Source organism: Lathamus discolor, chromosome 1 (assembly GCF_037157495.1).
Source record: "Lathamus discolor isolate bLatDis1 chromosome 1, bLatDis1.hap1, whole genome shotgun sequence".
Taxonomy (NCBI): Eukaryota; Metazoa; Chordata; class Aves; order Psittaciformes; family Psittacidae; genus Lathamus; species Lathamus discolor.
The window spans coordinates 119,352,950-119,378,426 of record NC_088884.1 but is presented as its reverse complement, the minus strand read 5'-3'; the positions used below and the strand labels follow the sequence as shown (position 1 = coordinate 119,378,426).

Here is a 25,477-nt window from a genome sequence, read left to right as displayed (position 1 = left end):
TCCCTTTTTATAAGGAGTCACATGGAAAATACAAGGGCTAATGGGTACAAGCTACTGCTAGGGAGATTCCATCTGGACACAGGAGGAAAATTTTTCACAATGAGAACCATTGGAATAATCTCCTCAGGGAAGTGGTGGAATCCCCAACAGTGGACACTTTCAAGATTCAGCTGGACAGGGCACTGGGACATCTAGTCTAGGTCATGCTTTGCCTAAAAGTTGGACCAGATGATCCTTGAGGTCTTTTCCAATCTGGTATTCTATGACTCTATGATCTGTTTGGTGGAGAACATAATTTCCTGTTTCCATCAGAATTTAAATGAAGTAGATACTAAGATACCTTCTTTATGAAACAAGACCATCTTTGACCTCACTGCTTTTGCAGGGTGGAACAGATCACCACCTAGAACAGGCAATGCTTCTGACTTTTCTACACCTATTCCTTTCCTCTTGCAAGCGATGAGGAGCAGCTGAAACTCTGTCTGTGACTAACTATCAAGGTGAGACAGATTACAGGGCACAGAGAAGATTCATAACCTGACTCATTTCCCTCAATTCTATGTTTTCAAAGCAAACATCCGTGTTGATATCTGAAAGAGCTCAACTAACCTAGTAAATCCCATGCTCCTATTCCACAGTACATTCTGGCGGGTGGGGTTGAAGGTAAAAATAGAAGGGATCCCGAACTAAAGCCATCGAAGTTCCCTGATGCTGTCTGGTACAAATTCACCAGCATTACTACAAAACATCTTTCAGTCTCAAATGAAGAAAACTCCAAGGAGTGAATCTTGCAGCTTCAAGACTATGCTTAGCCAATATGCAATGATCACATACCTGGTTTATGTTCAGGTACGTATGCTGTTATAAAATGCTAAATATTTAGGAAAAAACCCACCTAGTTAAATTATGCTAAAATATCCCCAGGGAAAACTATTAAAAATGACTTCGTGTTCACCAGGGGAAAGATATGAGCAAGCCTACAAAATGTATTCAGGTGTGCATAACAACAAAGCAGCAAAACCATAAACTAATGCAAATCAGTAGATTTATTTCCTTTGGTGTGATTAAATCATATTCCTTTTTTTCCTCTGGGATGCCGCTGTGTTTGTCTGCTTGTGCATTGCACCACCTCCTTACTTCCAGGATTCCTATGACTCAGTCTCATGAGTAAAGTGTCAATACATATGGAAAAGTCATGAATAAATCATGTATTATGTTAATGGGCACTCAGTGCTGAGAAGAGTAATAAAAATCACCATTCTTGGGCCAGAATTTCATATATAATTTGCAGGCAGCAATAAATTAAGCCCAGCTAGACTTTGCAGTGCCTTTTACCAAAAATCTCTGTTTCCAGTTTAGATCAAAATACGCTGATGACACATTACTGGGTCTGGCTGAACGTATGCTTTGTATATTTTTATTTCAGAAGGTTTCTTAGAATTATAGGTTTGATTATTCGGAACAGAACATTATGAAACCCAGTCATTCCTGTTAACTGTATGAATGGGAGTATTTTCAGACTTTTCTGCAATTAGAAATGAGAAAAGTATAATGAATCATCTGAACCCTTAATACAAATAATGTGTTTAATTGAATTCAGTTAAGGACATTATGTCCCTTATTTTACAGGATTGTATGAATTTAGACTGGTTTTCAAATATGTGTTTATAAAGCCACCCTACCAAGGTGGAAACCATTCGACTGTGGGATATTGCTAGAGGTAAAGAAGTCAGCTAGCCTCTATAAAGATTTATAAAGACTTTTTCACTGTAGAAATAGGTGTGTTAGGGCTTTAACTGCACCGATCTTGTTGCTGTCTGGAAGGTTAATGATTGTCAGGAATTAATTTAGACTTTCAACATACCCTCTTTTCCTATTTGAGAACTTCCCTAATACAGAGATACAGCTCTGTCACACATTGCAGTGTCACACAATAAATGGATTTATCATTTATACAACTGTCTTAATTCAACTGTAACCTCTTAACCATACTCCATTGTCCTATCTGAACATGACAACCAGCTACAACCACCTTCCTCAATTCTTCTAATGAGACACAAAGAACTTTCTGTCAGAGAAAATGCTTCCTCTTTTCCCACTCATCTAAACCTGATCTTGACTTGCAGCCCTGTTTGACTAATAACAAGCTATCTTAGATACAACCCTTCAAGACTAGAAAGAAATTCTCAGAAGTCCAAGAATCATTTTCTTGGCTCTGTTCTCCAGTTCCTTCACTAGGTTTGAATACCACCACTGACACAGAAGCTCCTGCTGCTGCTTCACCATGTGTTCTCTTCCTTGGCCTAGCAATATGTCTTCTATAAGTTTTCTTAAGCAATTTCAGAGGAAGCTCCAACACTGTTACCTGCCTTTTATAGATAAGGAAAATAGAGCACTGGGAAGTGAAAAGGAAGATCACTAGTTACCTGCAAGACCTGTGGCATAGGCAGTAAAAGAAGCCTCAAATGCTAAGACCCCATCTGAGGCTTTACAATTCACAGGATAATGCAGCCTCATTAAGAGGCTCATATTTTGGTGTAACTTCAGATTAGGGTTTGCCCACCTCTGCACTGTGCAAGTTTTACAGCCTTAGAAAACTGAGCTCTGTTTCTGTTTCTGCCAGCAACTGAGGAAGGTGACACGTTTCTGCCTGGCAGCAGAGGTTGCTGGGGTAAGCCAGCCCTGTGCTGTATCAGGGAGATGCCTGGGCCTGGCTCCAGGGGAAATGTGCCTTCTGGCTCACATGACTATTAAAATGCTGCTAAGGCAGAGTAGGTGTAAGTAGATGTAGAAAGAGGGGGACAAAAAAACCCAACAAAAAAATAGTTAGGTTAAGTTCAGAATAGTCCCCGATAACGCCGAGTTAACAACTAGCAGACTGCCTACATCAGAGATCATATACAATGGCTTGCAGGCACAGTCCTTTGAAGGGAAACACCATTATACCTTTATCTCTCTCTCTGTGTATCTTAGCAAGTGTTGCACAATTTAATCTGACAGAGCCACTGTAAGAATTACCATTGCGAACACACAAGATATTACCAGGCTTTGGCCAGATTCCCACATGCTAGATCTGTTATATCCACGTCCTGTGTTTCAACTGTATGATTATGCCTGCCCTCCATATGTAAAATGCTTCGACAAAACATTTGTATATTTTTTCTCCCCTAAGTATAGCCTGCTGCATTCAATCTAATAATAGTACTTTATATCACTGATGTTTCATCTCTCATTTCCGTCTAGTCTCAGGAACTATAAAGTCCAATGCATTAACTTGCATTAACCACACAAACATTGCCAACTTTACACAGCTCTTGCAATCCAGCAAAAGCATTGACTAAAAACAAAGCTAGGCTCCAGGTCACAGGAAATACCTTAATAATTTAGTTTCTTTAATACCTGTGTCCCTGCTGGTAGTATATAGCACATAAATCCTGGCTTCTCCAGAGCCATGGCTTTTTTCTCCAGAGCTGGAACCATCCAAAATGCTGGATTTACAAGATGTCTTGAGAAGGAAGGAAAATAAGCTCTCCATGCTCTGTGTCCAGATCAAGCCAGTTCACAACAAAGATGTTAATAATTATTTAAAACACACTTAGCTTACTCAGGGTATTTAGATTCTTAACTAAATCACGTCTTTCTTTGGTTTTGTTTTGCTGCTTTCATTTCATTCAAGCACTTCAGCCAAAACCAACGTTTTCCTGTGTAGCTGTACCTTTTCAAAACTACTTGACAAGGAAAATCACATATTCTCTTTAAATGCAAGTGATTTTTTTTGACACTTGCATTGTATATTAGTATTGTTTTATTTTAGCTTCAGGTCTACACAGGATCTGGATACTTTTAAAAGCATACACGTCTGTTTCCCAGATGGAGGTCACTAAGGACTATGCAAGCACAATTGCCTATTTGCTATGGCATTTGTCACTTTGCAAAGCCTACTCAAAGGAAGGCCGTTTCTTAGTACACATGTGAGCAGCTCTGGGCCTGAGATCTTGTTCATTAGGCTTCCAGAGAATTAGCCAAACAGGCAATTTCGCTCCAATGCAAGACTGTAGAACTAAGTAACTATGGTAGCAATTTCCCTGCAGGTCCTTTATCTCGCTGAATGGTGTATACTGCTAACCTCTCCTGTAGGTGACTATTTCTGGTGTGCATCGCCAGACTTGGTAACGTGCATTCAGAGAACACACCAAAGTGAGACAACCTCTAATTCTCTCTGGAATTGCACCTGAACCCAAATAAAATAAATATTGTAGGTTGTCAAGCACCAGTGTAGTGTAGTAGCTGCCTTCTTATTTTACTCCTATTAAAGGGATCAGAGTTGCTATGAAAATGAGGTGCGCTTTTACTTGGAATTTCTGATTTCTGAAACCTAAGACATTATTACTGCCTTTCAGTTTTTCCGGTGCATATCACTCTACCTAAACCACTCCTGTCTATGCTGCAGCATTGGAACAACATCCTGGGTTGCCCTTCCTTGCATTTATTACCAACAGGATCATACATGAATTGTACACTTGATTTGCTGGTACATATGGAGTAAATAGAGGAAGTCATCGTCAGTCTGCTACTTTATTTTTCATGGTCATTGGAGAACCTTATGCCCTCGTAAGTTTTTATGTCTGTCTGTGTGTATGTGCATACATGCACACACCTTCCTGTATAATGAGCATACTAAAGATATGAAGGTTGTTGAGCTAGTCCAACTAAACTTGATTACTTTAGCTATCCCTGACTACAAGTTACGGAAAGGCATTTAAGCACGTAGCGTGTAGAACTGTAAAATGGAACCTATTGTCTCTGTTTGGTAAAACATAAGCATCACAGCTGTGACCTCCTCCTATTAATTACACGACATGGCTGTGTCATCACAAAAATGGAATCTGGACTAAGTTACAACCAAAATATGTAGTTTCTGGACAAAAAAAAAACGTTACTTTGCATTCCTTTGTAAGACAGAGAAAGCTCTGGAGAGTTCCCATGGTAACTCGTACCTTAAATTTTCCATCTGATGAGAATATGCTAACCCATTTGTTATCATAATCTGCAATAATGATGTCACCACTGGGATGCACAGCCACTCCTGTTGGCCGCTGCAGCTGGCCAGGAGACCTTCCTCGTATGCCAAAACGGCTCTTGAACTGACCATCATTGGAAAATATCTGTAACAGAAAACATTCATTTTAAATAATAACATCATCTGTGTCTTGGAGCATAGATTTTAGCAAGTCACTAATGAACACTACAGTCAGAAAGAGAGTTAGGGACATGAAGAACATTTACCAGTCCATATTTGAAAGTAATATGCATAATTTAAGAAGAGGCTTCACCTGGACCCTAATTTTGAAATAAAGAAGTTCTCTGGACTTACACTGCACTGTTACTTCAGTGATCTCAAAGTACTTAGCAAACATTAGTGAATTAAGCTTCAAAATGTCCCTCTTACCTGGAAGGAAGTGGTATTATTCCCATATTAGAAAGGACGAAACTGAGGCACTGAGCTACTTGGCCACAGTCAAAGACTAAGTCAGTAGCAAACACAGGAATAGGAGCAAAAAGAGAATTTCAGAATTTAATAATTTGACTCCAGGGTAAGTATTAGGCCATTTCCTGAAAGATGCTTTAGCCACACAAAATTCAGTCCACTGGTTGTGTCCCCAAGCCAGGTAATTAGACACTGAACTTCCTCTGAAGTGGTTGCAAATTACACAGTGTGATGAATATTTGATGGCCTCCTTGAAAAGGCCTGGAAACGAATTCTTACTGCATGTGGCTTGCTGCTTCCCACATACTGAAGAACAAGCCACACACTGCTGCCTTGTTCATTGCGACCACATGGGCAGCCTGAAGAGTGATGACAAATTGTTAATGGTAAAAAAGATACATAGGAAGCAAATGAAAAAACACAGCTTGATTTTCACACAGGTTACAGAAGCCAAGAAATCATGGCTGTCAAGCGTGCTACCAAAGAAGAAATTTGATCATGGTATCAGACACAAAAATCAATTAAGTAGACTAAAAGCCATTTGAAAATGACATCTATGTGTTTATATTTGTATTTGCTTAAGAAATTATATAAAAATATAAATCTAGGGCATCTTGTCCTAGATTTATAGTTGTAAACACGGAGTGATAAATTTACTATGTGAAATTATATTTACAGAAAGGTTTTTTTCCAGATTATTGCACCTCTTTTGTTTCTTTATTCATTGCCAAACATCATAAGGAATGGAAGTTAACTCTGATATATATACTAGATGTAGCATAGATCTGAAAAAGATAGCTGCAGGTCAAGACAGAATTATAATAGGTAACAAACAAGTTGAGCTTCCTCTGTATTTGCTAGATCTGCTTGATTTGTACGAAATGTGTCTGCCCTGGACTACAAAGAGGGCAGAGGTGTGGCAGAGGAGAGAAAAAGAAAACTGCTGGAAGTGGCATATCCTCATACCTGCACACACTGGTTGTTACTATCTGCTATTAATATTTTTCCATTTGTAGATGCAGCTACACCTTGAAGATTTGTAAATTCACCTTTGTTTCTTCCTTTGGTGCCTAAAATGGAACACAAAGCACATAAGAAATCAGGTTAGGCAGGACTAATGAGTTAGGACCTAAGTGCCAATACATGCATTTATTACATCCTTGATCTACAGATTTTTGTTTTGAAGAGGTGTTGTATCTGCTACAGCTTCAAAGAACCATCTCAGTACCATCCACAGTTCTAAGTACAAGAAGTTCTTACTCTTTGGCATGTATGCCAAAAAGTAAGCCCCCATCAACATAATTACCTCTTTGGCCTTCGCAAATCAAAGTGTTCACGATTTGCCTCTTGTGCGAGGGAACTGGTAAAATGTTTTCTCGTAAGTAAGGGACTATTTTTAAACTTTGGATTTTTATTCAGCTGAGAAGGCAATGAAAGGGGTGATGCTGTGGGAACATACGGGCAGAGGTAAGATAAGAACCTGAAGAGGTGACAAGGTTTTAGTACAATTATCTAAATCTCCTCAGTGAAATAATAAGTTGAGATAAAACATATTGGTGAACACTTTGGATGAGGCCATTTCAAGACAGGGAAGTTTCCTATTCACTCATACACAGTTTTCAGTCATAGACTGTAAAATTTCCCTTACAAGCAAAACTCAGATGAAGAACTGCCTTTGAATGACTGGGACATGTGGGCCAATGAGGACCAGCAGCTGGAGACTGTTTCTGGCAAAGACCTTAGATTGTTCCAATAAAGCACTGTACACACACAGAGGTCCCGTTTTTACCCAGAACAAATGCAATAGTAATTTACATAGAACTGTAAGTCTTTTTCCCAGTGGCTCAAGGGGATAAGTAGAAATGACAAATTTTCACAAAAGTTCATTAAGTTTAGGTGCCTCGGTACTTAAATGTTTGTTTTGAGATGCTCCAAGGACAGTCACACAGCAAACTGATGTCTTTAAAAGATCAGCCCTAAAGTGGCTGGTCCAGATTACACCTGGAGCACAGAAAGAGTATCCAAACGCCGGCTTTGTTTGTAAAGGAGGCTCAGGGGTCTTTAGACAAGACTGCAGTTATGATCTTGGACCCGAAGGCTATTCATAAGGAATGAATGAGTTTTGAAACAAAAAGTCTCTCTATAAGCTGTTCTTTCCAAGTCTTGGATGAAGAACCATTTTTCCTGGTGAAGTATGTTTATAAGCATTCACTGGCTGCATATCAGACATTAATTGGTTTCAATATGTGGGTTTAACTGAAAAACTTGCATTTTATTTTCGTCAGTCCAAAATATCCTGGAGCTTGGTCATTAAAACTGTTCTGATGGTGATGCCCAATATAAGACACACATATTAGTTCTGATTTGTATTTAGCTTTCAATAGGGATATATATGCTCTTAACAATCCTTCTTTCTGCCGTAGTGATGGGTATGGGATGCAAATTTCCTGTCACTGCCTAACAAGTAACATTTCATTCCTCTGCACTTGGTGGTGTGAGCATGCCCCTTCGCTTGAAGGCTTGTTTTCTTGAACTCCAAATGCTCCATTCCCCTAAGAAAGGCAAATACTTCTCAGTTTTTGTACTGTAAGGGGAAAGCACATATTCAGGGAATAGTGAGTTACACACCAATTACATTACCCACACTTGAGCCATTTCTGTGTATTCTGTTAATGAGCAGTGCCTGAGGGATGCATGCGGTAATTTTTTTCCACCATATGCTAATGATAAGTTTCCTTTTTGCCTTTTAGCCAAAGAGAATAGATGAAAAGGGAGAAACATTCCTTTTACTACTGAGAGTAAAGGGAAACCATTTGTTAGAAAAGAGGAGGCATAAGCTACAGCATCTGGAACCAACTAGCACAAGCTATATGGAATGTATGTTCTTTACCCTTAGAAAAATCTCCTTGAAAGTCAAGGAATTTCATTTTTAAAGATAAGAGAGACCTATATAAAGAGTTACTCAGAATGTTTTTCAGTGGGTTCTTGTAAACATACATCAAAGGGAAAGGAGAACAAATTACCAGGAATGCCATAGTCACATTTCACAGTAAGTAAGTTTAAGAAATAGTAATTTATTAGCACAGTGTGCGTGAAATTCAGCTCCATGCAGTGTCTGTCTATATAGTAGTTTGCAGCTATTAAACACATTACATAGGTCCTAATTTGCACACAAGCCTTGATATAGTCCCCTCTGCAGTGGCACAAATTTCTCTGATGAAGAAAGCTGAGATTAGTGAAACACAGCTTATTTCCTAACTTACATTCAAGAGGAAGACAGATAACTTTGAACTTTCTGATCTGAATAATTCACTATGCCAGCAAAGATCTGAATCCAGGCATAGGCAATGGCAGCAGTTCAGATGATGAGAGGAAAGATTTTGCTAAACTATGTCAGCCTCTGGAAAAGCAGGCTCCTGCAACTGACCCTGTCATACCAAAAGATAATAGCTCCTTCCTGTAGAGATTCTTGCCTTATAAACACACCTGCCTGAGAGACGGTCTTTGGCAAGTCTTTTCCTGTAAGATGTCACCCCTCTGTATCAAGGCACACCATGCTTTGTCTTCTCTCAGTCATGGGCAGTCACCCATCTCCTTAGCCTAGGGAGGCACCAACATTTCACATGCACAGGGCTGGATCCAGAAGATAGTTGCAAAATCCTCGTTCCAGTGTTCCCCAAGCAGCCTGATTTAGAGATGAAAGCTCACACATTTCATGCCTGTCTTTGCCCAGCCTTACCTCCCTCCTGTTCTGAGCTACTGCATGCCACAAAGGAGGAAAAGACAGACATTTTACTGCAACTTCTGTGGCAAGCTGACGGGGAGAGGACAGCAGAGTTTTCATTAGGGGAAGGGTGAACAGAGTTATTAGGAAGATCTGCGGCCTGTGGAATAGCTCCTTTTATATCATCTTTGTATACAGACAATAAACAACCAGTTTGCCTTAGCATTATCTAATTCCTTCTGGTATTACTGAGCGTAGCCTGCGCAAACCAATTAATTTAGCTTTGAAGATACGCTTTCAACAAAAAGCATCCATTTTCAGCTCAAGACAATTGGAAAATGCTTCATAATTTCAAGCTTTTATTCTTGAACAATACAAGCCAGATTAAATCTTACCAAAAAGAAGGAAGGGCGAGGGGGGGAAACAACCCCCAAACCAAAAGCCCATTAACTTTACAGAAGATGTTAAAAATTACATCATGTAACTGTAATAATAATTTGCTCTGTAAGTGCTGGGCATCTGGACAAACCTGCTGTACAATGTACATTTTTGATTATCATTGCAATAGGAGTGCCTTTTACTTTCCAAGTTTACAAATATGACTAATACCTCTCTGCTTGCTGGGCTAGATCTACCAGCTTCCTAAAACACAAAGAAAAACCATGTCACTGCCCCCAGCAGGAAGGAAATGGATTCAGAGAGACTAAAACCCTGCAGAAAGATTACAGGTTAATGGAGAGACTTTGGAGGTTGCAAGCAGCCATAACCTGTTGTGTAAGTACAGTTTTTTTCCTCCTTACACCAGTTCAAATACTTCTTCTTGAACTGCTCTGTACGTGGTACTGAAAAAAACAATGAAACTAAACAGTATGGAGAGGTCTATATACATACTGCATAGACACGTATGAAAGAGTTGCTTTCTTGTTCCCTACCTTCATTTCTTTTTTCCTCAGAGCACTAAAACATATTTAGTCAAATCTTACACATTCTGAGTATGTGATGACATCTCTCATAATAGACACAGCTGAAATACGAAAGGCTCTCTAGTAAAACTGCACCGAATCAGATTGTTAACAAGCTATGTGCTTACTGTAAAATAAATGTCAATGCTTCTAACCTAAGTTCCCATGCAAACCTAAATTTTAAATTCAGTCAGTCTGTTGGATGAAGGCACACAGTGTTTGTGGCCTTTAAGGAGGAATGAATAATGCAGTAGAAACTCTGGCAGATACTCCCACACACTGATCGTAGTGAAGTTCAGGCTGATCTGTATTAGTTTGCTTTGCACAGAATCTGTCCCTAAAAGCTTGGCCAAGACCACCTCCAAGCCTTCCTTGTGCAGCGGAGCCCCTGCCACCATAACTAAGTACACACGCATCTTTGGGGTAGGTGCACCTCAGGAGCAGTTCTTTGCTGGTATAGCAGCAAAGCCCTGAATGATGAACCAAGACCAGGTCTCTGTCGTCAGGACATCAGGCCCATGCTGGGGATTCTCTGGATCATCCATAGAAGGGGGCTAGCTGCAGTTGGGAAAATGTTTTTTCAAGATGTGTACCCATATAACCCATTTGTATTTTTTTAAACCTCAGAAAGTATGTATCTGTAGGCAGCTCTGTTCCCTTCAAACAGGACAATCTGACACGGAGCTTCAGGCAGAGGCCTTCAGAGGAAAGTAAAGAAGGAACACCTGGTCAAGAATCCCTTTGCTCCCCCTAAGCCTGCTTTTAAACTGCACTAAAGCAATTATTACATAGGCCTCGTTCTTGAGTTTTTATGTAGAGTCCCTAATGTACTTTCAGCATTGATAACAGACCAGAAGATGACATCCACACCTCCTAAGGAGGCTGACAGAAGGTACTGTTAAAGGCACAGAATCAGAGTGAATTACACACATGAAATGTACCAGCTAAACTTAGATGCTCAGTTACATGACTGAATAGACAACTAAACACAATCAGAGGGAAAGGAAAACTGAACTTTCTAGCAGAGAACCAGCTCTCCATCTGGCTGTATCTAATGCCAATCCCAAGTATAAATAAAAGCAGAGAAAAACAAGTTAAAGTGGGAAATAGTACCACTACTGCTAAACGGTGTCAAAGAACCCAGTCTTGAGGCGTGCCAGAAGAGAAAAAATACCAAGGCATATGGCATAGTACGGCAGAGCTAGAGCTATGGGGTCCTGGACAGAGTAGCTAACTCATGCTACCCATGGCTTTTAATCCTCCTTCAGAGATCAGGGAATAGATTTACCAGAGAAGGTAGAAGTTGCTGACACTGTGAACATCCCTCACCTCCGTCATCCTCTGCTCAGCATGTGTCTAAGGCAAAACACCAGGGTAACGGAAAAGAGCCTTCCCTTTCCACTTACGGAGATAGCAAAAAACATGGCACAACAATTATTTTTTGGGTATCATAAGCACATTCTTGTTTTCTTTTGTATAAACCAAGTATATGCTACACAGATATTGCATGGACACCCTGTCAGAGATTATTCCTATTTAAAACAAAAATTTAAATATTAAGGATGCAAATTACTGAGAGAGAAGAGGACAAAGCAAGAAATACTCAGTTCTTGTAAATATGAATTACATGAATGCATGAATGTGCACTCAATAGTCTGACCTTAAAATGTCTGAATAGAGCCACATGCCGTTTTAAAAGCCATGAATAACAGAATGGGCAAAAGATACAATGCACAATTCCCCATGAACGAAAGCACTTAACTGTACTAATGTTGTATTAATGCTATCTCTGTTAATCCTAGCACAAGAACAATCTCCTGCTAGGAGCTGATCAATTTACTTGTGCATAAAAGCCCTTACATCAGCATATATACAATAGCATGCTCAGCATACTTGGATGCCAATAGGAATATTACAGTATGATTCTCCAACACAGCTGTGTGAGCTTCTGGCAGCTCAAATAGAAGATTTATCTTGCCCAGTTTAAACTGCAAATCTAGATTTGGCCAGGGCTATTAGAAGAATTCAACAATGGGTTCAAAATAGATATGCAGTTGTATTGGAAAGCAGTGATAAACATTATTTTATGTTACCTCATCAAAAAATGTAAAGTGAGCTGAAACTGGAACTAAACAAACTCTTAAATCCATGGAGACAATCCCTGTGAAAATGTCAGAAGTTTTACCTGTCTTCATTAATTTTGCATATTTTGGAAGAGTGTAAAAACCTAGAGCGTTACAGCTGCAATGGCTTAAGAGACCTTTCAGACAATGCATACATAAGCCCACAGAAACCCAGAGGGACATCTGTATGTAGGGTCATTCTGTGAAATGATGGCTGAGAAGTGAACATGTAATAGGATGAAGCATAACTCTCAGCTTAGTTTTTCAATAAAACGGTTGTCCATATGTCCCAAACGTGGACACTCCTGAGATGTTTCATCAAGCAGAAGCTCTGAGACGTGCGTAGCTCTTATTCTAATTATTTTTCCTTCTTTTGGGGGGAGATAGAATGGTGAAGAAAGGGAGGAGGCAGAACTGCAAAACAAAGCACATGGTCACAACTGCATCACGACACAAAGAAGGGGCACTGCGCTTTTAGGAAAACATGTAAGACTTCTAGAGTTTATGGTGTGTTGGAGAGAGTAGTTAAACAAAACTAAAATCCAACAAACACAACCAACAACAAAACCCAAAACAGAACCATACCACTATTGACAGTCAGGCTAGAAACTGCTCCCTAGAATCAAGGGATACAGAAGCAGAAATTACCAGCTGAAATCACTTTAATCCATACCAAAAATTTTAGAATATTAACAGGTTTAAAATAATTTCAGGACATAATCTTTTTTTCCTTTTTTTCTTTTAAAGTATTTATAGCTATAATTTCCACACTGGAACAAATTAGTGCTTGATATAGGTGAACAAGAGGGCTTCGTATTTAGTGAAGGTGTCAGCCAGTGCCCTCCTGTTATTCACAGGCATAACGTACCTGTGCAGGCTTTGCTATCCTGCTCCTACCTGCTACAGACACACAGACTCTGCCTGTATCTGTCCATCCAGCTCTGTCTAGCATACAACATGTCACAACCATTCCAGAAGAAATTAGACAGATGTCTTTCTAAACAGGGTTCAGACATCGTTCTTAACTATTTTGTTTAACCCTGATTCAAAACAGGGCCCCAGAAAGATCTAGGCTACATTTATACATACCCTCTGCCTCTCTTACCAGCACCAGCAACGATATTAGGAAGAAGTTCTTCACTGTGAGGGTGGTGAGACATTGGAACAGGTAGCCAGAGAAGCTGTGGCTGGCCCATCCCTGGCAGTGTTCAAGGCCAAGTTGGACTGGGCTTGGACCAACCTGGTCTGGTAGAAGGTGCCCCTGCCCACGGCAGGGGGTCAGAACTGGACGAGCTTTAAGGTTCCTTCCAACCCAAACCATTCCATGATTTTATATTTATCTTCTAGGAAATGCACTGGCCACCTGGGAAAGCTGGTAATTTTATGGGTGGCTTTATTCAAAGCTTACATTGCACTTTCCTATTCAGCAAGCAAATCATGCTTCCTGAATTCATTTTCTGATAGAAAACCATTATGTTATTGCATGTGCTCTCTATCAAAGCAAGGAATCTATGAGAAATACTGACAGATAAGAAACCAGACGGACAGGGTTATCCAACTGGCAAATGATGCCCAGATGAATTTTCAATAAAATGATTAATAAATCCTCCAGGATTAACTACCATCAGTTCTCCGCTACAAAGCGGGAAGCCACCTTACTCACTGGTTATCAGACTTGGTAACACACGCTGCTGAAACCCTGACTTGTACGTATTAAAAATTAATCTGCCTTTTTTCTTTAGAAAACATTCTGTTTCTTCACGTTTTGCAAAATGAAAAGTATTTTCTTACGGTAAAAGTAGATATTATATAAATACAGTAGCCCATGGTACAGGCTTTTAAAATGATGAATTATTATTATATACTTAAAACAAGTGTATATCAAGAGACCTGAATGAAAATCCCAGTAAATGGCACCAAGATGTTACATTTTTACCAAGAATTAGAAGTCCACAGATAACATTCCACTATATAAAGAACCAAACATATTTAGATGTTGGGGAAAAATGAAAATAAAAGAAACCATCATTTTGTCCTGTGCTGACATAATGAAATAACTATATATGACCACAGGATTTATCATTTGTAGTTCTAGGTCAGTGAATTAGATTAATCTCTAGGGCAATAGCTTTAGCGAAAGAGAACTCCCGCTTCCCTTCTTGCCATGCAACTTTTTAAAGTAATTTAGTCTAACCTAAAACATTGATCTTATATTTTCATTGTTGGATGCCCAATAGAGTGCAGAAGAGGTGGAAAATACATTATCCCAAATCAGACATGTGCATTTTTCAATCCAATTTCCAATTAAATAATTGCTGCAAACCGAACTTCTGAAGTGTGTGCTTTTAAAATTTACATATGAGCAAAAGTCAAGAGGCCTAAAGATATTATCATGCTGCTCTACTTACAGCTTTAACCTTAAAATACTTCAACTTCCAGATTTTGTCAGTCAGTTTCCCTGAACTATTTAAGGTATGTCAATAGGTAGCAGACAAGTCACCTACCTACTCTGAAGATCAAATCATCTTCAATGGGATTCTCTTTTCTTTTGCCGGTGCTGTACATGCTCGCAGGTCTCTTCACAGCTTTCTGCTTCACGTGACCACTGCCAGGAGATTTAACACGCCTCTTAACCCCTTCAGTGGTGGGGGACACATCTGCTGATCTGACCACTTTGAGTTTGAATGGGCTACCCTTGATATGTTGATCATAAAGTCTCAGCGACAAAGTGAAGTCCCCTTCTTTCTGAACAGTATACAAAAATTCATAAGTGCCATTTTTATTGTCAAGTATTTCTCCATCTGCTACACTCCCATCGGGCGTGCTCAGTTCAGCAGTGAGGTAAGCATTCCCAGATTTACACAGCTCCCCATCTTTGTCCTTAGTTGTGATGGTAACAGACATGGGCTGTCCGATCACTGTCTGCCTCAGTCCCTCACCTGTGGCAACAGTCTCAGAGGCAACAGCATTGGTGGTTAAAATAGTACCCAGGTTGTGAATGGACTTCTTCAGGCCTTCTGTTTCCACTATGAAGTCCAACTGGTCATTTTCACGGGGCTGCAACGGGAAGTCCCGCTCAGCCAGTTCATTCAGCTTGTCACTCATTTGCTTCTTCACCAGCAGAACTTCAGTTTCAGTGCCGTGGTTGAGGGCTTGGGCTGTGAAGTTGCTGCAACTTTTAATGCTTTCTTGTCCTTCGAGTAGGGAGTCCAGCTGTGTCTGGAGGACCTGTGCACATTACCAGACCCCAGATTAGCATTATGTTACAGGAACTGTCCTAGCAAGATGTAGCATGCTTTAGATCTGAAGGCCCTTGCAGAAACCCAATTTATAGGGCTTTATTTTACAGTTTATTTTAAAGTTTCATTTCCGAAAATGCCACACGGGTCCCCTACATGTTCTTGGAATAACATGCTGCAACACAAAAAGCATGCCCTGTTTTGGGGTTTCAAGACTTCAGAGATCCAATGTCACACTAAGTTGCCCCACCTGCTCCACCTACCTCTCAGTATTCATAGTTAGTGAGATAATTACTGGGAATTGAGCTACCTGCACAGGGGTAGAGATATTTTGGAGTCACAGGTCCATTACTAGGGGAGGCTGCAAGAAACTTCTTGAAAACTTCTTCAGAGCCCAGGGAAACCTTGGGTTGCTCCTCCATGGAGACAGACAAGAAGGCAGTGTACATCCATCTTGAGGAAAAGTGTGATTCCTGATCTAGGTAAGCGAAGAAGGAAGTCTCTCCAGCAGAACTGGGCAAAATGACTCCCTAGTTTCAGCAGGCAGTAAAGCAAACTATAAAGGATGGATTGTGGATATTGGGAAAAGTTGGGTTGAGTAGTCTGAAATTTTGGTGGGCAGCAAGTAGCGACTCTGTATTTAAGACTGAGAAAGAGCTTTTATTATAGGCTTGGTTCTGTCCCTTGGTGTAAAATCCTTAAAACAATACTGACCTCAAAATCGCTAGGTGTAGGCTGGGAACAAGGCTAACTTTTTGTTTAAAACCAGTTTTGCAATGAATTGGAAAAAGGATCCCCGAATTATAACAACCTAGTGGAGAAATTCACGAGAGACAGGAAAACCCAAATGTTCCAGCTACCCACAACACTCTCTGATGAAATCCCCAAACCAAAGTACCCGGTCACACATGTGGTACATTTTTCTCACAGAGAAGAACTAGGGCACAGACCTTCCCATGCATCACAGAAGTTATTTTGTTGACCATCACTGTAAAGTAAATATTTTGGAAACTTTTCCATTGATTTTAAAGCAAACTTGGAGATTCGGTGTATTTATAGCTACGGCTTCTCTTGCAGAGACACACCATATAATGACACCACGTTCTAAGGGCATTTTTCTTCTGATTTTTACAAAGCTGTCGGCTTTTCACCCACTGGAGGAAATCCAGGCTGACGAGAAAGTGATAGCACAAAATCTTTGTCAAGCAAAACAGAATGAACAAATTTCAAGACTACACTGAAATTTCAAGTTATCTGTTTTTCTAGGCAAGTCTCAGGATTCAATACAGGGCATTTCTAACCTGCTTTGTGTTTGTTCAAGGACACAAGTAGTTAAACAGATAGCATAGCTAATAAAGTCCTAGGATGACAAAACCCCATATGCTTGGCATAAAAAACCACAAACTGAGGAGGAAGACAATTTGCAGCTACATTTTAAACCCATTATTTTCTCAAAATAGTTTTCTTTTAGTACAAAGATGGAAAATATTCAATCTTACCATAGCTAATATTCAAAACGTATTTTAGAGTATTTTACACAAGGCCTCTTTCAGTCCATTGCACAACTCAAACTGCATCGCTAACTTTCTTCTAGTAAAGTGCAGCCCTTTCATTTTTCTGTTTTTACAAAGTACGTGATCAGAATAACAGAATATTTGGGTTTGCTTTATTTTGCAGCACCACTATTTATTCAAAAGTAGAATCCAATTCCAATAGCTCTTTTTTATACAAACAGGGGAGATGCCTCTTTTATTGCTTTACAGCTCTGTGAAAATTTGGTTCTCTGATGCCTAAAATAGGTTTCAAACTATTTTAAATCCCTTTAAAAAACAGTAAGATAAATTAATATCATATTCCATCTTGTGTGAACTTTGTACATACCCTGAGTATATTTACTTGATGAAAAAAATAAGGTTTTGTGACATCTTGAATATATTTAGATGAACCTGGGATCTACGTCCAAGTTTTTGATGCTAAAAGCTCCACAACTCCTGCTTAGCTCTGAAGATGTCTGAATTCTGTGCCCTGAGGGTTTTGGGCTCCGTGTGTTCCTGAAAGTACACATCTTGTGCACATGTTAGAATTCCTCCCTATTCATAGGCTCAGCAGTTCAATACCTTCCTAATGACCTAGCCTGTTTCAGATCCAGGAACGTAGCATTCCTCAGCTTCAGACATCTGGAGATGCTCAAGCTGCTCAGTAATTGCAGAGAATACCCAAAGATGCTAACATTATCAGGCACACTTGAAACTCCAGTTGTTGGTGCTACTTTCTTTTGAAGGCTTTAAGGGAAAAGATCTTTCTTTCTATAAAGCAGACCATCGATGCCCAGGAAGACAAGGACTAAATTATTTCATTTGCCTGATTCAGACTGACTAATCCTCAACAAGAACCCTACGTAACCAGGCTACAAGCTTTTCTTTGCAGAAGCACAGATCTCTGTCCTCTTCCTTCGAAGCTTAGTCTACTGTACAGGGGGAAGAGCGCAATATTCAATCATCCAGATAGCAAATAGGACAGTGAATACAGCTCTGGAATCTATTGCTGTCTGCATTCCCCTGGGAAAGTGAGATGTCCCTCCAATCTTTACGTGTTCCAGCAAGTGACATCTAACATGATATACGTTAGCAGGCACTTGAAAGGAAAACACTGCCTTGAAGCAAAACAGCAAGCCTTGCTCAGTTCTTCAGGAGAAATTGTTTGGCATGTATCTTCACGAAGGGAGGTGGTGGGGAGTCATAGGATTGCAGCCCAAGGATTTCAGACTTTCCTTTGATGTTCCCTTATTGTCATCTATACATCAGTATGCTGGCTTTAAGCAGATGTCTACTAAGTGTATTGGCCATTTTAGATCCTCACACACCATGCACAAAGGGCTACCTGCCCATACAGGGTCTCAATTTCATTTATAAGGCTGGGCACCCACAAGCAAGGCTCTGCAGCACTTGATTTCAGGAAAACAAAGCTCTCCCCTGGATCTCGGACACAATTGGTCAAACTGGTGTCCTGCTTCATTTGTAAAATCTGGTTAAATTAATAGGTTTCTATTGAAACAAAACATGCATCTTACTTTGTGTTTAAGGCCATAATTCACTTCCAGTTCCATAAGCAGCACGCTCTTTCGCACGTTCAAAGTCTTCTGGAGTTCATCAAAAGTGGAATGAATGTCATCTACAATGCTAGCCTTTTGGTTGGTTAACTGGTGTATGATTTCAGATATAAAGTGAAGTGCTGAGTCGATCTCTGGAAGCCTGAGGGAGGGATTAAATTACAAAGATTGCTGTTTCAAAAGTCATTAAACATTGGCCCTTGCTCTGATATCTTTGATGAAACCATCTCATCAGCAGGCTGACTTTAAACTCGGTCATTTCCCAGAAGTAAGTTCATTCCTTTTATAACCACACAGTGATTTTGGTCTCATAAAGTAAGGCTAAGCCAGGGCCCTCCCTTGTGGAAATCCATTAGACTTCAGGCATTTCTAACAATGAGGCTTTATATCCTCTGTCCTTTATGCAAACATATCTGCTCAGGAAGATATAACTAGATTTATCCCACTTCCACCTTTATTTTTTTAGCCTTTCTGCCACCATAGTGTTTGTATTAGTCTTTTAAGCATCCAATATTATTTATTTATCATTAAATTCATGACTGGCTAACACTTTTCTCCTTAACATTTTATGCCGCTTATTTGGAGGGCACTTGAATTTCTACTGGCCTCTGTTTTGTGAAGGATAGATTGGAATCTTTAGCACTTTTCTCTAACCCCAGTGCATTGCACTCAAAGGATTTTGTTTTCCTTATGCTACCCTCACTATCTCTGTTTTCTAGGCAATAGTCCATTGCACATCTACCCAGGGTAACACAGAAAGCCAGTGGTAGAACTGAAAATAGAAAATAATCAGTGGAGTCTCCATACCTTTTGTTGACAGCATCCAGCTGGACTTGGAGAGAAGCCTTATGTTGTTCCACCACATCCTTGAGGGGTACTGTGGGATGCTCTGCATGTTCTCCTTCTGTACACTCCCGGCACATGGCAGTCTCACAGGACTGGCAGTAAAACTCCATCACCTGGAAAAGCGCACAACTCTAAATTCAAACACCACAGCAGTAGCATCACTCAAAGGACATCTTACTGGGTCTTAAACTCATGCTATTATCCAAGCTCTAAGACTAAGTTTCTCCTTTCTTAGCCACCACTCATTTACTGCCTAAAAGATAACTGTTCTATATTCATATCAAAATGCTGATTTAAATGCATTTCATTGCATCCGAAAGTGTCACAACAGCAGCCTGGGAAACAGAATGCTGGACTTCAAGGCTGGCCCTAACATCATATTTATGCTGTGTAATAGTAAGTTTTGGTGTCTCTCTCAGCTACTCTCTGAAACAACTTGAAAAAACAGGGCATTCAAGTCCCCTCACTAACTCAACCCTTAGTCTCCCCATCCTGTCTGCCAAAGAGAGTGTAGACTTCGGATGTTTTTCATAACCAGGCCACCCAAGGAACATGACCTTGATGGAGCTCACCAAACAGCATGGTTTTTTGCTAGAGAAAAACACCCTAAATGAATCAATGTGCTACAGAGAAAAATCTCCATATCTCATTACTAATCCCTTAAAACCATCAAAACCTCACATCTGAGATTATAATAAGAGTGCTGATCTAAACTTTAAAGAGGAAGAGATTGTTTCAACCTGTTATGTACCCAGTAAGATGCTCTCTGGAGATAAAAACAGATCTTTGCATGTAATAAATACCCTAAATTCTGAATATATTCATGAAGAGAAAGAAAGAGAAAAGTGCTGTGCCCAAAATAATGAACATAGATGCAAATTCAGCATAAGACTTTCTTCTACAGCTAGGAAGTCCTCAAGCACAAAGCATTTTAGGTTAATTAAAAGTGCATAAGGAAGTTCATAGTATATGCTTCAAAGTGAGACACTGGCAGCTCTGTTGCGTTCACAGCATAGCATCAGACACTTGAATAACTCAGCTGATGCTTCTGGCACTTAGACCTTGCACTCAGAGATGGCTGGGCTGGAGATGTTGGTTGACAACAAGATGGTTGTGTAGAAACAGCTGTTTTCAGGTGAGCAGAGGAACCTGTAACAGCACCATGCAAAGTAGCTGGCTACTCCAAGACATCTTGAGAATTAGGAGGGTGAAGTAAGACCGTGATTTGCATGTGGCTGTCAGCATTAATAGGGATTTTCCTTTGATAAGCTCCTTTCTGTCTCATTCCCATTCTTCTCTCTTATCCCCATTCACAAGATATGGGATTCACACACAATGAGGGTTTAAGACATTTGTTGCCCGTTTGTGTAAGCCACTCCAGAGAAAATTTAAAAGCGGCTCCAAATAAACAGTGTAAGATCAACTATATCAGCCAGGAAAACAAAACCAAACCAAACCAAAACAGACCTTCTAAACAGTGACAATCCCTATCAACACTACTCCGGTCCCTGTGAATTTAGCAGTTTCATGTTAGTAGATCCTGCAAGGCCTGACAGTTACTTTGGTAGGCACTAAGATGTGATGCAGTCTGACTGTGCCTAGAGGAAATGAGTTAAAAAGAGATTAGGCTTTAAATTCTTTTCAAAGGCTTCAAAACTTTGCAACCAGAAACAACCAAAAGGAGCAACATTTTATGTATTTTATTAGGATGGGTTTTTTTAGTCTTTTTATATGGTCAGAAAATTTCATTTCTTTTGAATGAGTGTCAAAAATTCATCTTTCTGCCTCTTCATAATTTAATGCTCAGGTTCAAGATGTTTTAACAAGCCTTTACTAAATATTTTTTTCTCTGGATACAACAATTAGAGTAATTTAATATTTCTGTTTCCTATTGAACAATTCATAATAAACATATTTGCAGCAATATATATAGGAAAGAAAGCACCTCATTGGCATATTAAAGTTTAGGCTAATAAACTTCCTTCCTTTTTATTAAAGCACCAGAGAATTAATCACATAAGCTAGAATAGTAACAGCTTGAAACCCACAAGGATCTAATGTGTGTGTCTACATAGAAATAGTCATCTTTGCTTCAGTCAAACTACAACCTTTTGAGTGAGGCAGCTTTCATTTCCCATCAAAATCTGGTGATTGTGCCATAGCTGAAGGAGAAAGTTAACCCAGTATTAATACGATCCAGTCTTCAAGTACCTAGGTAAGCTGATTTCCTAAGATTTTGTGCATTCCTTAATCAGGTGAGATTCATTTCCAGCTACAGACAGACAGGTCTTACTGGCTTTTCCTCTCTTCCTTCCATGTCCAACACGGGTATCACATTTGGTGACAGGCAGAACAAAATTTTGCCAGCAGAGAGCTCAGTTTGTTAGCTGTAGTGCTCATGAGAGTCTAACTCTGATACGCTGAACTTTTTATTGAGCCTCAATGACACACTGAGTATTGCACAATGAGATACACAACTGAGTGCCGTGGTGGGAAGTACAGAGGTGAAGAGAAAAAGCGAGGTTTTATAAGGTCTGTTATGAACTCACTTCATCAGAGTACCAAGGATAGGTACTTCTTTATTTCTCTAACAGAAGTATACAGGCAGTAAGTGACACCTGAACAAGCTCAGGAAATGTTTTTCTAGACAGGATCTTATACCTGTCAAATTGCCAAGCTATTCACTGATCTTTTGAGAAAAACCTAGCTCGAGATAAGGCACTCTCTCCTGTTACAAGCATTGAATTTAACATGGGGTATGCTCTCTTGTTACAATCCATAGGCAGAAAATACACTGCACCTGTAAAAGCACGGGTCCTAGATGCTGGGCTGGCTCTCACCTCAAATTCAAACAAAGCCCAAGCATGGACTTCTCAGGATGGGTGACTGCAAAGAGGCTACACCACTTATTACAGATTATGAAGTAATGGACCTAGAATTTCACAGCCTTCCCTCTCCTGGCTGCTGTACCTGCCCCTAAATGATTGCAGATCAATGTTGGCAAACCAGGATGCTTACTTCCAACAAGAGCTGCAGCGTTTAGCAGCTGAGGATATAGCCAATCTTAATTTAATGTGTAGGTAGAAGATAAGAATCTTCTGTTGGGTTCAAAAGTTCCATCATGTATGTGCCCTATTACCTTAGTTTAACAAGAACATATATTTGTGTTTTGTGTTGGGTGCATATGAAGAAGCATTTGTTAATAGTTCAAGCACAGGAAACCATCTCTTGTGCTAAGATCCTACAAGCGAAGTTTCATTTTTTGGAAGAATACACACAACAAGGATGCCACAACAGAGGATGAGAGGTTGTGAGCAGAAGGAATAGGATACACACACATATGGAAAATATGAGTGGTGGGAATAAGAGGCCAACTGGAAGGGAAAGTACATGGCCTGAGGAAGGCTAAGTTACAAGCAGAAGCATGCCAATGACAAAGTATCAGCACGTCATTTTCTATTTGATTTTAATCAGAGAGGCTTAAATCCAGCATGGCTGGAAAGACTGAAAAAACTTATTTAAATAGAAACTTATTTCCAAGCTGTTGCAAAGAAAATCTGGTAATATTTAGATGAAATATACTTGATGTAAATTTTTACCCTTGATAGTTAAAATACAGTGGGTCTGACCCTACCCCAAGCAATACATAAAAGCTAACAGAGAGCAGAATGACTGCTGGTTCTGTGAAGGCATTCTGCTTCAGCTACCACCTCAATCCTCTTTCACTCTCTAAAGCCCCCAGCAAAGGTGCTAGCAGCCAGGCACTTGCCACACAGTGCCCTCATGCTGTGTACACATGAAGCCGTCAGAAATGTGTTTCCTCAGTCAGATCTAAGGTGCCCAACAGCTTGCCCTGCACACCCTGCCCTGCACACCCTGCCCTTCAGCCAGACCCACTGACCAGCCTCAAGCAGTTCCCTCCAAAGCTTATCTCAGCTCCTCCCATCCCAAGGACTAATGTGTGCACTTTAGCTCTTAACTTCCTAGCTCCACAAAGCTTTAAACTGGAGTCACCCTCAGCCTATCCCCAACCCTCCCAGATACTTACTGAAGCAAGAAGATACTCCCAGCACACACTACTCAGCATCCTAAAGGGCATACTGTATTTCAAGGCAAGACAAGTACATGGGGTTTGGAGGGCTTATAAAAACACCTTTCCCTAGAAAGGAGTTCTCAGAGTGGTATAAAGTGTCATTTTTAATTGTAGGCAAACCAGTTTTTTCTAAGCACACCCAAAGAATGATCAGCTGAAAATGTAAAATGCAAACCAAGTAATATCTTCATTTTGACCATTTTCTGCATTTCACAATCAAACGACCCCTTTCACGATTGCTGTGTCAGAAAAGAACTGTGATTCATTTTAAGGAGAGACAATAAAATGCAAATAAAACCCAGGAATGTATTAACCAATAACCACTACACACACATAGGTATAGCACACAATTCAAAAGTTATACCAGTTATTCATTAATCAGAGTGTACAGCAAATCAGTTCTACAAGTCCATCTAATTCCATCAGGTCAGTAAAGGTAAAAGAACTGAGCTGTTCCTCTATAAGAGGAATCACTTATCAGCTAAATTATTCCTATAAAACTGCTATACCTAAACTGAGTATCAAATGAAAGAGTTCCCCGAAAGTTGTCTTAAAATACTAGCATGTATTTCTTGGCTTGCCTAGAAGCACAGCCTTCAGTTCACAACACAGCATCACTCAGCTTTGCAATGCTGCCTACTTACACATTTGCATAAGCCTGGCGGTAAGACAGAAGCTCATATGCCTACCATGAAGCCACACAGGTTAACGCTGAAAATTTTTAAGTAAGCAGAGTTAGAGCTGTTCTTGTAATAATCTAGGAATACTTACCCAGTTGGGAGTACTTGCCGACGCATCCAGTGATCCGATTTGAGGGTGTATGTGGGAGGGATGCTGGGCAAAAAAAGTAGGTGGAGGAAAAAAAGAAAGCACCCTCCAAGAACTGATACATGAGATGCACAAAACACTGCAGATAAAAAGAAGCTCTCGGTTTCTAGCCTGCGCTAACCCAAATCATTCTGAACCCTTTTACTTGGCTCCATTGTAATATGCTCACACAGCTTTTGGTACTGCCTCAGTGTGCACGTCAGTTAAACTTGTAAGGTCCCTGCCACATACTGACTAAACAAGCAGATAGGCTTCCATGACAATAGTTGATTCCACAAGAAAAAGAGTTATGGAAACCCATCACAAAGTGGCAAAAGCACAAGGTTCAGCACTTACAGGACAATAATTTTGACCCAATGTGCTAAAAGGCAGTATCATCCAAGATAACTGGTTGATGAAATAATATCTTGACTACTTTAAAATGCTCCACTAAAAGTATCTGAGTTAATTGTAAGAATCTCTTGTCTTTTGTTGGCATATTATAAATCAAAGAACTAGTGTGATTCCAATTCCCCCCATCTTTTTAGAACAAAATATCTATGACAAACCAGACCAGCCAATACGTATCAGTACGTGTACACATCACAGGAGTTCAATCTCACTTACATTTCCATCATGATTGGGACAGGAGAGCGGTTTGCCTGCCGCAACAGCGGTGACAGTCTCCAAGATGGAGGAGTCTTCAATGCTGTTGTCCGGCGTTCGTTGCAGGACATCCATCAGGTTGGTGATAAAGAAGTTGTTCTGGAGTGCAGAAACCCCTTTCTCTGGCAGAATGGAGGTCTGGCGGCACACGGGGCAAGAAAGGGTTAAGCTATGGGCTGGAATGTAATTCTGTAAGCACCTATGGGAAGGGAGGTGGAAGGGGAGAGAAAGGCAAAGTGTCATCAAAGAGGGAAAAAAACTCCTTTCAGTTGAAGAACTGGTTTGACCCCTACTTACAAAAGGAAAGGTACATCACCAGGCTTGAGAAGTAAAAGTGGTTACTGTGGGTTTTTTTCTTTTAAACCCTTTTCCTCTGCCACATGAGAAAAGGTTTATAAACTGGCATCACTGTGAGAGTTA

At 40.1% G+C, this 25,477-nt stretch overlaps 1 protein-coding gene across 4 annotated transcripts in view; it reads right to left on the bottom strand.

Annotated features, from left to right (window-relative positions):
- The window catches only part of TRIM2 (tripartite motif containing 2), a 57,151-nt gene that overhangs the window by 7,856 nt on the left and 23,818 nt on the right, over nucleotides 1–25,477 (bottom strand). For 3 of the 4 annotated variants that reach the window (XM_065692919.1, XM_065692940.1, XM_065692930.1), the window contains exons 3-8: nucleotides 25,019–25,256; nucleotides 19,453–19,604; nucleotides 18,607–18,787; nucleotides 14,802–15,525; nucleotides 6,455–6,558; nucleotides 4,998–5,165 (exon numbers count right to left, since the gene is read on the bottom strand). In XM_065692919.1, coding sequence (XP_065548991.1) covers nucleotides 4,998–5,165; nucleotides 6,455–6,558; nucleotides 14,802–15,525; nucleotides 18,607–18,787; nucleotides 19,453–19,604; nucleotides 25,019–25,256 — 1,567 coding nt within the window. The remainder of the gene's footprint in view (nucleotides 1–4,997; nucleotides 5,166–6,454; nucleotides 6,559–14,801; nucleotides 15,526–18,606; nucleotides 18,788–19,452; nucleotides 19,605–25,018; nucleotides 25,257–25,477) is intronic. The other variant, XM_065692950.1, reaches the window with a different exon arrangement.